The 15,576-nt window shown below is 42.5% G+C and overlaps 1 protein-coding gene and 1 pseudogene across 4 annotated transcripts in view; both read left to right on the top strand.

Moving 5' to 3' along the window:
* Positions 1-15,576, top strand: part of PSMD14 (proteasome 26S subunit, non-ATPase 14) — an 84,726-nt gene that overhangs the window by 66,991 nt on the left and 2,159 nt on the right. For all 4 annotated transcript variants that reach the window (XM_036320887.1, XM_036320885.1, XM_036320886.1 and 1 more), the window contains 2 exons: positions 5,498-5,623; positions 14,692-14,754. In XM_036320887.1, the coding sequence (XP_036176780.1) occupies positions 5,498-5,623; positions 14,692-14,754 (189 nt within the window). The remainder of the gene's footprint in view (positions 1-5,497; positions 5,624-14,691; positions 14,755-15,576) is intronic.
* Positions 534-3,896, top strand: LOC118662249 (annotated as a pseudogene).

Genomic DNA, 15,576 nt, shown 5'->3' with positions numbered 1-15,576 from the left:
ATTATCTAATACAAGCCCTCAATTAATAGATTATATAAACTGAAACTCAGAAAGTTTGACACAGTCATTCAGGAAATGGGCATTTCACCTTCTTGGCATTTGAAAGCTGATCTATGCTGTTGAAGATCTAGTGTGCGACATAGTTTCATTCATTCAGTGTCTGTTATGATTAGATACTGTTCTAGAATCTAGATCCTGGTAATCTTGAAATAAACAGGACAAAGTCCTTTCTCTATTGATTTTTCTTAAGTGAGAAGGAAGTGCATTAACAAGAAAAAAATTATATGGTGAACACGATACAATTTACAAATTATCTTCTATACTAATAAAAGGGTAATATGCTAATTAGACCAGATATCTTCCAGATGACCATCCAGACATCCTTCTGGACAAAGCCACAGTGGTGAAGCAGAGGCAGTTAGGGGCGATCAGGCTGGCAGAGGAGAGCAGTTAGGGGGATCAGGCTGGCTGGGGAAAGTGGTTAGGGGCAATCAGGCAGATAGGCAGGTTCCCCGCCTGCGGCTTCGGGGCTCTGAGCTCCTGAAGCAACAGCTCCAAAAGATACAATGTTTTAATTATAGAAGCTAAAAGATGGCGGTTAATTTGCATACTCAGGCTCCAAGTGGTGGAGCGAAGCCAAACAGCCCTGAAGCCGCAGAGCAGAGAGGCCTCACTGCCTGGAGATCGGCAGAGCTGGGAGGCCTCAGGGCCCCGGGATCAGCGGAGCCTGATGAAAGCCCTGTGTGTTTATGCACCCTGGGGGTGCAGAGGTCCTGTCCTAGGCAGAGGCCAATGGCGAAACTTCCGACTTTGGGAAGCAGCCTGGGGGCTGGAAGGCGGCTCCTCTGACCTCAGTGCTGGAGTCCCCCGCCTCCACCGCTCCACCAGGAGAGGAGCACAGAAAGGCCGGAGCCTCTCTCAAGGTGACCCGAAATCCCCACCCACACCAGGCAGGCTGCTGGGACGTTCGTGGAGGACTCACTTCCAAGCCCAGCCGGTGGCCCTGCCGCAGCCATGGCACTCCTGGGTATAGGCCCCAGCGGGACGTGGGGTGGTGGCGGGGGCGCCTTGAGTCCTGGGCTCCTTGCCTGCCTTCCAAGGCTTCCTCCTGCTTTAGGGCCTCGCCCTCCGCCAGCCTCCTCTTCCCCAGCGCCCAGAGCAGCGGACCCACCGAGGGCCCTCCCCGCTGGCCGAGGGGGTGAATGGAGCGGCGGGGACTCCCGGGTAAAGGGTCGCCCTGGGGAGAAGTCCCGACACCTCCAAGACCCACTCCTGTTCAGCAACATCCCCAAGATCACGAGTCTGCACCGCGGGCTGTGGGGCAGCGTGATGGCGCCGATGGTGGAGAAGGCGCTGTGCACGCGGGGGCTGCTGCAGCCCGGAACCTCCTCAAAGGCTTCAGGATGTTCGGCTCCCTCTTCAAGCCCTACATCCGGTTCTGCATGGAGGAGGAGGGCTGCATGGAGTGCATGTGCAGCCTGCTGCCCGACAACAACCTCTTCCCGGCCTAGGTGACGTGGGCCAAGAAGCACCAGCAGTGCCAGTGGCTGAAGCTGAGCGACATGCTCGCCAAGCCCCACCAGTGGCTCACCAAGTACCCGCTGCTGCTCAGGTCGGTGCTGAGGAAGATGGACGAGCCACGTCCAAGGAGGCCGTCATCACCATGATCAGCTCCGTGGAGCATTTCATCCACCACGTGAACGCGTGCATGCGGCAGCGACAGGAGCGGCAGCAGCTGGCCGCCGTGGTGAGCTGCATGGACGCCTACGAGGTGGTGGAGGGTAGCAACGACGAGGTGGACAAGCTCCTGAAGGAATTTCTGCACCTGGACCTGACCGCGCCCATCCCTGGTGCCTCCCTGGAGGAGATGTGTCAGCTGCTGTTGGAGGGGCAGCCTGAGGATGAAGGAGGGAAAGGACAGCAAGATGGATGTGTACTGCTTCCTCTTCATGGACCTACTCTTAGTGACCAAGGCAGTGAAGAAGGCTGAGGGGACCAGGGTCATCAGGTCACCACTGCTGGTGGACAAGATTGTGTGCCGGGAGCTGTGGGACCCTGGCTCCTTCCTCCTCATCTGCCTGAACAAGTTCCACAGCGCCATGGGGGCCTACATGTTCCAGTCCAGCAGGCAGGCTCTGTGCCAGGGCTGGGTGGACTCCATTTACAATGCCCAGAACCAGTTGCAGCAGCTGCATACGTAGGAGCACGCGGGCAGCCAGCGAGCAGCACCTACAGAGCCTGGAGGAGGAGGAGGAGCAGGAGGATGAGGATGAGGAGGAAGAGGAGGAGGAAGAGGAGGGTGGGGAGAGTAGTACTTCCCTCGCCAGCTTCCCCACCATCCTGCGCAAAAGCAGCAATAGCCTGGACACCCAGCACTGCGCCTCGGACAGCTCCACGGAGACCCTGGCCGTGGTGGTGCTGGAGCCCGGGGAGATGCTCTCCTCTACCGAGTTCGAGGGTGGCCCCTTCAGCTCCCAATTGGATGAGATGTCCCTCAGTACCACCGCCTCATCTGTCACACTGACCAGCGAGCTGCTGGCCCTGGGCCCCGGCGAGGGCAGCTCCTGCTCCATGGACTCCGCCTACGGCACCCTCTCCTCCACCTCCTTGCAAGACTTTGGGACCCCTGCCCCTGTGGTGGAGCCAGCGCCCCGGCCCCTAGATTTACCACAGGCCCCTTCACCCCCGCCCTTGCCCCGCCTCCGCCGCCGCCCCCCTGTCCAGCTGCTGCCCCACCTGCTCAAGTCTAAATCTGAGGCCAGCCTCCTGCAGCTGCTGGCAGGGGGCGCCCCCAGCCCCCAGCCACAGCCTGTCGGAACTCTGCTTGGCTGCCACAGCCACCGGCTCATCAGGACCACCCTTCTGCTTAACTCAGTGAGAGCACAGTGTGGAGCCGCCATGCCTGGAGGGCACGGTGGGGGGGCGGTGCACGTGTGCCTGGTGCAGCGGGACTTACTGGGGAGCCGCCTGCCTTCCCGTCGGGCCTCAGGCCCGGCGCCCAACATGGAAGGGCCACAGTGCGGCCACCAGGCCCTGAAGGCTGCCCTGAAAGTCACACAAAGACAACCTTCTACTGGAGGGCAGGCATGTGGTGCTCCGGGAAGATTCCGGAGGTAGGGAAGGAAGGTCATGGAAGGGAACAATTGCAAGAGGAGATCCCGAAGGTTCTGAAAGCAGAGGACCAGCTCCTTGCAGACCTGAACTCCGTGTGGGCCTCTTTATCGGCCCTGGCCGTGCGAGACACAGGAGGAGGTGATGGACCGGGGCTGTGCCCAAGGAAGACTCAGAGGAAGCAACGTGTGGACAGGGCCAGGCGGAGCAGGCAGGCCCGTGTGGATCCCACTGGAGCGCAGCCAGACCCCAAGGCAACCACCAAGCCAGGCCCCAGGGAGAAGCGAGCAGATGCCACTCCACTCTCTGGAGAAGACCATTAAGCAGAAAACTAAAGAAACCAATTTTACATCGTTTCCCAGGTGGAGAACAGTTGGCATGTAAGCCCCTGACCAGTGCCCAGCCTCTCCTCTGTCTGTCTATCTCACTCTTAGGTACCATGTTCTTTGTTCTCTCTTAACTGCAACTCATTTTTAAACTAGATTGCTTTTAAAAGAAGACTAAATCAAGTTTCCCTTAAGTTATTTAGGCGGTGCTGGGGCTGCTGGGGCTCTGGGCGCCTGATAGAAGACACAAACACGCAGCGGGGCCTGTACCCAGCAGCCCCAAGGCCCACCACCTTGGTGCTGAGGCTGCTGGGGCCCTCATCAAAGACCCGCAGCCCCAAGCCCCGCCATCGAGGTGCTGGGGCTGCTGGGGGTATCAGAGACACAAACCCACAGGTCCGGCACCCAGCAGACCCAAGGCCTTCGCGGCAGCGCTAAGGAGCAGCAAGCCAAGCGGTAGGAAGCAGCAAGCAGGTGGGCAGTAAGGAGGGAGGGGTCCCGGACTGTGAGAGGGCACATACTGGGCTAAGGGACCCCCCACCCATCCCCAGTGCATGGATTTCGTGCACCAGGCCTCTAGTATATATATAAAAGGCTAATATGCTAAGTGTCCAACTGGTCACTATGATGCACATTGACCACCAGAGGGCAGATGCTCAATGCAGGAGCTGCCGTGACATGCACTAGCTGTTTACAGAGAAACGGCACCAGGGACCTGGGACAAAGCAACACTCGGCTTCCCCCAGTGGGTCACAGGCCCCGCCACCACCCCAGAGCGACAGCCCATCAAATCACGTCCAACGCTGCCGATACCCCATGGTGCAAAATATGGCCCAAGCCCAGCCCAGCCCGGAAATGGTGGCTGTGGGCACTGGATAATGATGTCATGTAGCAATGCCCAGCTTCCTCTCCCTAGCAACGACTAGCCTCCTTGCAGTTTCTTCAGCCCAGGAACATGACTTGCTTTATAACCAGGTACAAACATTTCACACTTTAACTAAATGTCTGTGAAGCATTTTCCCGTGCCTCATCTCATTCGATCCTCACAGAAGTCCCGGAGTAGGTAGATAGAAGACTTGGTGGAGTCCTATTTTCATTAGCCAGAAAATGGAGATTTAGAAAGCTTAAAAACTTGACCCAACTGCAAAGAAGTAAGAAAAGGTGGACCTTGAAAATGACTTCACATTTTCTCACTGTGCAGAATATAGTCAAACACTGCTACAGTTAAATATTTTACCCTTTGTTTTCCCTGTGTGATCTACAATAATAATCTGCTTCATGTTGATATTTACTGCTGTGTTGCTGACAATTACCTGAAAGAGAAGTTGGGGTGCTTCACTGGGCTGGAGAAAGTTTAGCTAAATCAGAAAGCAGTTATAATTAAATAAGTTTGTTCTATATCTACTAGTATAAAAGGCTAAGTTGACTCGTGCATGTGTGATACATATAAAGCTCTCTCTCGCTGGCGCCAATCGCACGAGTGTGTTTCAGTCTGTCATTGTCAATCGTGTATTTGGTTGACACTTCTATTTATAGAGAAAGGGTGAATAGTGATATTAAAATATTCTAATTTCCTTACAATGTGCACGAATTCATGCACGAGGCCATTAGTGTATTATAAAATTGTACTTGAAACCTATATAATTGACCAATGTAACCCCAATAAATTCAACTAAAATAAATATAGAAAAAAATGAAAGAAAAAATTTCAGATGTTGATGGTGTTATAAAAGTAATAAAGCAGGTTAAAGCAAGAAAGTTGTTTAAGATAGGATGAGTGGGCTTTTTTATATTGAGTTGTTAGTGAAGGCACCTATCTCTAAGAAATTGAGGAATATGAGGAAAATAGTCTTTGAGGCAGAAAAACAGCAAATACAAAGGCCATGGGGCTGGCGTATTCCTTGGGTTATATAAATTTAGTAGAATTCTTATTAGAGTTTATTTAAGTTAATAAAATTAAATTCATTAATTCCAAACATTTTTGTGAAATTGTTCTCAAGATAAATGAAGGACATAGTCTCCATAGAAGAATATTATTACTTTTTCTTTATGTTTTTTAGATGTTACTAAATTTGCATAAGAAGAGTTGGATGGAAGGTTTGACACTTCAAGACTACAGTGAACACTGTAAACACAATGAATCAGTGGTGAAAGAGATGTTGGAATTAGCCAAGAATTACAATAAGGTAAAAGTTACTGCCAACATTATTTCTTATAGTCTTTGGAATATGTATGTTTAGATGCCAAGCATTATATAAATATAATTAGTTAAAATAGAGTGGCTTCATTTGTAGATCAGATAGTAAATATTTTAAGCTTTGCAGCCATCGGATCTGTCACAACTACTACTTTGCTCTTGTAGCTTAAGAGTTCGTAAAGGAAGAAGTGAGGCTGTGTTCTAGTAAAACTTTACATACCAAACCAGGCAGCTGGCTAGATTTGGCCCATGGGCTATAGTTTGCCATTGCATCTGTAGACTTGTTAAAATAATTTTACATTTGAAGTCTCTTAATTTTCAGAGGACTTTTTGCTGGAAGGAAAGGGCAACAATGAGATGTTATATTTTAATACTTGCCATATAAAATTTATTTTATGAACTTTTTTATATTGTGTGTTAATATATGTGGCCATGATAATGTTTTTGTTTTATGTTCTAATTTTGAAATTAAGAAAGTACTTGAGCTATGACTAAAATGTATCTTCTGCATTGTATTAGTTTCCTAGTGCTGTCCTAATAAACTACTATCTACTGGTGTCTTAAAACAAATTTATTCCCTCACAGTTCTGGAGGCTAGAAGTCCAAAATCAAGGTCTTGGCTGGGCCATCCTCCCTCTGAATTCTCTAGGGAAGAATCCTGCTTTCTTTTTCAGCTTCTGTCAGTCCCAGTCTTTGGCTTGGGGCAGCATAACTTTAACCTCTATCTAGGGTTAGGATTTCAGCATATCTTTTGGGGGATGTGATTCAATCTAGAACATGTATTTTCAGCTTTTTTACCAAAGCCACATAAAGAATAGGTTTTACATTTTGATCTAGTACAATGCAAGTGTGTGTGTGTGTGTGTGTGTGTGTGTGTGTGTGTGTGTGTGAGAATTGCATTTATGTAATTGCAAAAAAGTTTTATGAAACAATATTTACCCTTATTATGTGATACATTCTATTTTCTTTTTCATTTGACTCAATTTCATTCTATTTCAGTTACACACAAATACATATAGCTTACAACCCATTAATGGGTTGAAAATCTAGAATTTGTAAAATATATACACACCCACATATTTACAATGTTATGTTTATAAATATTTATTGCATATCTCCTATATAAGCTGCAATGGAAAACAATTTCCTCATTTATAGGAAAACAGGGGCAGCAAGAAAAGCTGATAGTCAGAATACCAGGTCAAAATTGGTGCATTCCGTAACGCCTTAGCATTCAAGTTGTCCACGGACCAGTTGCATCAGTGTCACCTGGGCTCTTCTTAGAAAGGCAGACTCTCAGAGCTACTGAATCACAGTCCACATTTTAACAAGACTTCTAGGAGATTTGTAGACTCTCAAGCTGGAAGTTAGAGGGCGCTGCCATAGAGAAGTCCATGTAAAGCACTGCAGAAGTTCAGAGGCCCGTGCTTTTAGCTATGGGCAACCCAGGAGGCTGTCTTAGATGATAACCACATTTGAACTAGATGTTAAAGCATAAATAAGATTTAGACATACAGAGAAATGTTACCCTAGGCAAAATGAACATCACAGGTGAAGATTAGGAGAGACAGAAAAGGCAAGGACATATTTTAACCTGTTTGGCTAGAGTACATAATGCATGAGGGTGATAATGCAGACTAAAGTGTTTTTAAAGTTATTGAAGTCCAGTAGCAGGGTATCAGGATACAGTATATATATATATATATGTATATGTATATATGTATATGTATATATGTATGTATATATGTATATATATACTGTATATATACATATTTTAAATTTGATTTCAGAGAGGAAGGGTGAGGGGGGGAGAGATAAAAACAATGATGAGAGAGAATCATTGATTGGCTGCCTCCTGCATGCCCCACATTGGGGATCCAGCCCACAAACCTGGGCATGTGCCCTGACTGGGAATCAAACCATGACCTCTTGGTTCATAGGTCAGCACCCAACCACTGAGCCACTCCAGCTGGGCAGAATAAAGTTATTTTTTATCATGGGCATGATATAACCAGAACCTGGCTCTAGAAACATAAGAACCAGACTTTAGAAGCATAATTTGAAAATGGATTAGAAAAAGGAGTGCTATAAATGGATATTCTATTTAGGAGGAGCTTGCTGTTACCCAGACAAAAGGGAGTGAGTATCTGAATTATTGCAGTGGCAGTGGGAATGAAGGCATCAGTCGACAAATAAAACATGGCACCCATTGGGTAGATGAAATGAAAGGAGGAGGAGGAATTGAAGTTGAATTCAAGGTTTCCCGCCTAGATGACTAGAAGTGTGATGGTACTATTAACAGTTCCAATTTGGATAGAAGTGGAAGGATTGTGAAAGGAGATAAAGAGTTGCATTTTAAATAAGCAGAAATGTAGGACTACAAATTAATGGTAGGGGCTAGCGCTTATGATTTGGAGACAGTTAAATTTGATATTGGTTATCACACCAAAAAGTAAATTAATAAACACATCTTATCAAAATAAATATTAACCGGGTGACGGTATATAAAATTTGCCAAGTGTAGCAATGTCTTTTGAGAGATTTGAGCTTTGAAAAAAGTTGCTGAGCCCATACAAATTAAATTTCAGCAGACTTAGGTTTGGCTTTGAAGAGCATGCCCTGATTTATATGTAGTGTTCAAGCTGGAAATCCCCTATGGTTCTAGATTACAAGGAAAATATTTTTATCTTTCTAGTATATATTTTTATGCTGTGAAGAGTAAAGAGAAAGAATCATTTATCATATTTGAAACAGTTAACCTATTATAAATTAAAAAGTTATGACAAGTTATTATTCAGCAGACTGTAGGAATGGTTTTCATTTCTCTGTAACATTACAAGTTTAAGTAAATTCATATTGGTACCACTGCCAGGAAATAACCTATTTATGGTTACTGCTGCCCATCCGCAGAAGTTTTTTTTGCTATTTTACAGTTTTAAAAAATCTCTGTAGTACTCAAAAACTTGTAAGGTTTAGTTTTAAAATGAAAACAATGTGTAAGCTGTGATATGAAGCAATCCAAATTTGGAAATGTAATTCCCTCTGTGATTGAAAGAGAATGTGGTGGAGTTTTTAGTAACACTTAAAATATAAAAAGAAAAGCCCATGCTACCCATTTTTCTTAGTATTCTTTTTAATTGGTTGGCATTTTAAATTAAGGTAATTATTGTTAGGTGCCAGTTAACTCCTGAAGTAAACAGAGGTTAGAACATAATTAAATTCCTTTGACCCAACTTTTCAGTTTTAAGTCTGAATTCCACACTCAGATTCTGCTTGATTATTAGTCATTGATTTCTCTAATTATTGAACTTTTTTTTTTTCAGTTGTCTTTTTTTTTTTAATTCTTTATTAGTTAAGGTATGACAAATGTGTCCTTATTCTAATTATTGAACTTTTTTTTTTTTTAATATATTTTATTGATTGTTTACAGAGAGGAAGGGAGAGAGACAGAGAGTCAGAAACATCGATGAGAGAGAAACATCGACCAGCCGCCTCCTGCACATCCCCCACCGGGGATGTGCCCGCAACCCAGGTACATGCCCTTGACCGGAATCGAACCCGGGACCCCCCAGTCCGCAGGCCGACGCTCTATCCACTAAGCCAGACCGGTTTCGGCTAATTGTTGAACTTTAACACCCACCACTCTTAGTCCAAATTTCCTAATTCATGCCAGGTACATCAATTTTTTAAGATGTTGATATTTTATTGAATACTTATTAATGAATGATAAAAGAGCATTTTAAAGATAGCATAGGCACATAAAAATTTACCAACTTTTCAAACATGTAGCCCTGTAAATTCTGAGTTCTGACAGTTTGCTTTTCAGGTAGAAATTTGCCTACTTAAAACCTTAAATAAACTTCAGATATATCTTTATGTGTTACATATAAAATATGTAATTATAATTATATTTTGTTTACTACAGTAGCTGTGTTAAATATGAAAATGTGCTAGTGTAGTAAGATTAGAAAAACAAAATAGATATGCCGAAACCGGTTTGGCTCAGTGGATAGAGCGTCGGCCTGCGGACTGAAAGGTCCCAGGTTCGATTCCGGTCAAGGGCATGTACCTGGGTTGCGGGCACATCCCCAGTAGGAGATGTGCAGGAGGCAGCTGATCGATGTTTCTCTCTCATCGATGTTTCTAACTCTCTCTATCTCTCTCCCTTCCTCTCTGTAAAAAATCAATAAAATATATTTAAAAAAAAAAAAAAAAAAAAAAAAAAAAAAAAAAAAAAAAAGAAAAACAAAATAGATATAAGTATTGGGAAAATCAGGTCAGATTATCATGATTTAAGTATGATAGAGTATGTTTGCAAGCAAACATAGAAATCTAACAGACTAAATTAAAGTACTGTTAGAATTCACTGGCTGGGTAGCTCACTTGGTTAGAGCATCGTACCAAGGTGGGATCAGTCTCCAGTCAGGGCACATACAAGAATCAACCAATGGATGCATAAATAAGTGAAACACCAAATTGATGTTTTCTCTCTCTCTCTCTCTCTCTTTTCCGTCCTTTCTCAAATCAATCAGTTTTTTTAAAAAAATATATATATAATTATTGCCCTAGCTGGCTTGTCTCAGTGGATAGAGCGTCGGCCTGTGGACTGAAGGGTCGCGGGTTCAATTCCGGACAAGGGCATATGCCTGGATTGTGGGCTCAATCCCCAGCTCGGGGTGTGCAGGAGGCAGCTAATCAATGATTCTCTCTCATCATTGATGTTTCTATCTCTCTCTCCCTCTCCCTTCCTCTCTGAAATCAATGTATTTAAAAAAAATTTTTTAAGTAAAAACATATATCCTATATAATAAAAGCCTAATATGCAAATTGTCCCCTTGACCGTGAGTTCAACCAGGGGTTGGGGTCAGCTGGAGGCCCCAGCTGGTGGTGGTGGCAGGCAGCTGGGGGAAGGGAGACCCCAGCTGGGAGCCGGCAGCCACTAGGGACCCTATCCGTGCACGAATTTCATGCACTGGGCCTCTAGTAATTATTATAATCTAGAATTCTGTAGCTGCTAACCGTGCAAATGCTGGTATTCAAAAATTGCATATTATCTAAAGAATTCTTATAAAATAGTTATTAAAAACAATAAATTGGACAAAAGAGCTAGGAAACTGAAGACAATGGCATATGAGCATGAAAAAAAAGTTCAACCTTATTAAGTAATCAAAATTAAAATTGTATATAGAAAATTTCCTTCCAAATTAAAAAAAATTTGGGGGGGGAAATGCACCATTAGTGGGGAAAGTAATGTGATATAACATTTTTGGAGGTCACCTTCCAATTTTACCTTTCAATTTTAAATAGATATAACTAGAGGCCTGGTGCACGAATTCGTGCACGGGTGAGGTCCAGCTGGCCGGAGGGGGCGGAGGGGGCACAGGAGGTTGGCTGGCTGGCTCCACCCCCTGGTTGAACTCTGGTAGAGGGGACAATTTGCATATTACCCTTTTATTCTATAGGATATATTCCTTCAAACCAGCATGTTCTCTATTGGTTCTCTTTTAAGGGTTAATTATGAAGAATAAAAACTACAAATACCAACTAAAAGAAATACTTGCAAACTGCTGTTATACGTGAAAAATTAACCTGTATAACAATAATAAAAATCCCTACTATGTTACCTTCCCTCCCTTTTTCAAAGACACCTATCTCACATAGATCTCAACAGATTATGGTAAGTGTCACCTCTTAGGTGCAAGGAAGGGGAATGATACACTTTATGTAAATCCTGAATTATTTTCAGTTTTTGCACTAAGCAAGTGATATTTATACCTAAGATTGTGTTCCCTCAAAGTAACAATAGCTTAAACAAAATAGAAATGTATGTCTCTTGCAATTCAAGACCAGTATGAAAGTTTGAAGTCATCACAGACCCAGAACCCTTCTGTCTTTTGCTCCACTTCCCTTATGTTGGCTTCCATCCTTTAAATCACTTCATGATTTCATGGTGATTGCTGCAGCTTTAGTAATCCCATCTGAGTTCTTGGCAACAGGGGGGGAAAAAGGAAGGGCAAAGAGGGATACCTCCCAGCTAAATCACTTCTCTTTCAGAATCCCTTTTGCAAGTCTCACCCAGCACTTCTGATTATATCTCAGTGGCAGAAAATTGAACACCCCTTGTTTTGAGGAAAGCTTTATAATATAGTCTTCACCTGGGAGCATTTCTGCCTTTATAAAATCAGGGTTGCATTACAAAAGAAGAAAGGGAAGATGTATATTGAGTAGGCAACTAGTAAGCTCTGCCATAGTAATTTTTTTCAACAAGCTGGACTATAATCTCTCTCTCTCTCTCTCTCTCTCTCTCTCTCTCTCTCTCTCTCTCTCTCTCTCTCTCACACACACACACACACACACACACACACCCACACCTTCATTTTATATCCCTATTTCATGTGATTACATTTTAAAATTGTGACTTTAGAAAGCATGTACTTTAAATGGGATTATGACATGTTAGAGAGTAAACAAACTTAACATGTCAAAGGGGAAAAAAGAAGCCCAGGGAATAGTTATGTGAATTGGAATAACAGGCATGGTGTCATAAAAGCAGAGGTTTAAAAGAGTAGAAGAGAAAACACGTGTTGAAATAGCTCTAAGGTGTTCAGAAAATTCAAGAAAACTGAGTCCATGGAACTCACTTGGTGGAGATTCTTAAAGGCTGTTAATGAGGTACCAAAGATATAATCCATATTGTTAAAGGATAAATAAATGGTAGAATTTGAGGTACAGGTTTTCCACTTGAGAAATGTGACCATAACCAGAAAAAAAGAGGACAAGGTTAATGAGTTTTGTAAAAGCCTCTTTGAGATCAGGGGTACGTCTGAGGGGTTTGTGATAACATAACAGACCAAATTCCAGGAATTTCTTAGAACTGTGCAGACCGTGCATGATGGGATAGCCATCTGGGGGTCTTTGTTGATAAACTGTTAAAAACGTTTCTAGTGTGAATAGCCACAAACATTTTCAGTGCTTTTTTGTTGGTTGAGTAAACCGAAGAGCACAAATGCAAAAGCAAAATTTGATGCCAAATCACAGAAGTTGCCATAAACACAGAAGTTCCCCTAGTGAGGACACTGCCTGTGCCTGAATTTCATTTGTTTCTGCTGCTACCATTTCTTAATTTTTCCTGGTGACTTGCCAGATTAGAATTATGAATGAAGACGAACTGGCCTTGCCCAAATGGTAGATGAAATGTAGGTAACTTAGGTAGATGGAGAAAATATTTTCGGGGGTTGATGTGGTGATCTGGTCTGTCTTAGAGTGTAAGAGATGTGCTTAATCTTTTGTCATGGAGGTTTGCAACCTTAGTATATGCCTAAATCTACAGCTGCTCCTCATTTTCCAGATGGCATCTATGGCTGGGAGTACTTTTTACCATCTGCACTTCTCAAAGAGTTTGTGAACTCTCTATTTTAATTATTGGAAATGGAAAAAACTAATTGGTAAAGTTGTTACATGTTGTAGAAGATTTTTAAAATTGAGTTTTTGCATTCTACTTAAGTTTTCATATTGGGTCAATGCTTTAAATGACGTTTGACTTTCATCTTTACATATCTGCCATGTTCAGTATTTGCAATACCCCAAAATACTCCATAATAACTATTTTGTACAGGGATTGGTATTTTGAGCCAAGTTCCAAAACTCTTGCCTCCTTCCAATACTGTAAAGTACTGTTGTTGGCAGAGCATAGAGCAGCTAACATTGAATGGTTATAGAGTACAAACTTATGTAAATTGTTCCATTCATCTAATACGTTTTCAAGTCATCGGTAAGGTATGGTGTCATAATTGTAAAAGTAATTGAGGACAAACTTTATGTGTTGCAGTGTATTCATATATGAAAAACATTAAGATAGAGAGAAGCAATTTCCTAGTTAGGAAATAATTTTTTAAATAGCCGAGAATAATATGAATGGCATCTGACTCTGAAAATGAACATATTCTCTATCTAGGGAATTCTGGATTTGGAGTGTTAACTTTATTTTTCCTTTTTGCAGTTTTATCAGTCATAAGTGTATTTCCTAATGATGTGTTGTAAATAAGTATACTGTAATAAGCAGTGAATACAATACTTATTTGCCATCTTTTCTTTTAGGCAGGTTCTACCAGGGAAATTCTCTAGATAGTTTGTCCATTTATAAAATTAGACACTTGCCATCTTTGCTCATTTTCAAGTTCTCTGTTTACAAAACTATTAAGAAGGTGTGAAATGCAGCCAAACTTCCCAGTTTATGGGAAATGTCTGATGATTGCATTTCCTACATGTTCATTGTTCACACATGAAGAAATTTGGCAGCTGCAAGATTATTAAGTTAGAGTATCCAAATCTAAACCTCACTGGGATTTTTTGGTTTCCTGCTTTCTGCCACCACCATCTCATCTGCTTTTGTAACCATATTTGTAGTACGTGCTATAGTGTTCTTTCTAAAGGTGGGTGATCCTTAAATTTGCTTTGTTTTCCATTTATCAAGTACTATGAATAAATCATAGACCAGGAGTTTATCTGATGTACTTCTTATCCTCCAGTTTAGCCATCCCTCAAAAAATTCCAGAACAGTTTCCAAATAGTTAACTGGTAGTCCAGTTTGGTATTTTCAGTGCCCTTTACATATTTCCTAAAATCTGTTGTCAAAATGATGGTGATAATAGTTTTCATTACCCTGAAGCATATTCTTAAGATTAGTAAAATTGCATTTTTGTTCAGTAAATTTCTTTAATAAAAGATTCTAGAGCCGAGACCGGTTTGGCTCAGTGGATAGAGCGTCGGCCTGCGGACTGAAAGGTCCCAGGTTCGATTCCGGTCAAGGGCATGTGCCTGGGTTGCGGGCATATCCCCAGTGGGAGATGTGCAGGAGGCAGCTGATCGATGTTTCTCTCTCATCGATGTTTCTGACTCTCTATCTCTCTCCCTTCCTCTCTGTGAAAAATCAATAAAATATATTAAAAAAAAAAAAAGATTCTAGAATGAAAATTATGATAACCATTATCTTTGGTGATTATTCTGCAATGGGAAAACTAAGGATTTGAAACTCTGTCCTTTGTGTTTCATTCACAGGCTGTAGAAGAAGAAGATAAGATGACACCTGAACAGCTGGCAATAAAGAATGTTGGCAAGCAGGTGAGGTCTACTGTAATAGGTTATACAGTCGCATAATAACACACTTTTGTAAAGTTAAAACTATTTTAGGGCCTATTTCCCGCCCCTGCTTCCCCCCCCCCCCTTCTGTTCAATCTATATTTCTCTTCTGTCATTTAAATGTGACACTAATTTTAAAATCATTGAATTATTCAATGTCATATTCTCTCTGCCACCTAAAGATAAGTAAATCACAAATATACCTGTGAGATCTTTAGTGAAAATACCTTACTAGAAATAAATTAGGAAACTTGTGCCCTGAGTTAATTTTTAAGTATTATTTTTACTTGAAATAATCATAACATTGAAGATAATAGAATGGTAAATTAATTTCATATGTAACAGTTTTTTAATGATATAGTTTAACAATATGTAGGTACTGTTCCTGAGAAAGCTCAGAGCCCTATTGGATTATACTGCATGATGAGAAAGGGTTTTAATTTTAAGTATTTGCTCTTTCACTTTTCTAAGATGAAATATATATTTTAGTTCCTCCTTCCTAAGGATTGGGGAGAGCACACTAACCAATTAAAAGAATCTACAGATTAATTAGACTGTTTTTTAAAGAATGTTGATTACATTTTTTCATTTCATGGAACATGGTTATCATATTGCTGATGTTGGCAGAATCTTGATATTTCAGATGCAAGACACTAAGCTGTCTTTGCTTGCAGCCATCCTACCATATGCTCTGATCCCATCACATCTCACAAGCTATGTAGGTTTGGGCCAGGACCATTCTTGGATGGGAAATCTCTAAGAATCACCCAGCTGCCACAAGAAGTAATGTAGATAACTGCGGGA

The sequence above is a fragment of the Myotis myotis genome, unplaced genomic scaffold (assembly GCF_014108235.1).
Source record: "Myotis myotis isolate mMyoMyo1 unplaced genomic scaffold, mMyoMyo1.p scaffold_m19_p_8, whole genome shotgun sequence".
NCBI classification, from domain to species: Eukaryota; Metazoa; Chordata; class Mammalia; order Chiroptera; family Vespertilionidae; genus Myotis; species Myotis myotis.
The sequence above is the reverse complement of the archived record's forward strand: the minus strand, read 5'-3'. Positions and strand labels throughout refer to the sequence as shown.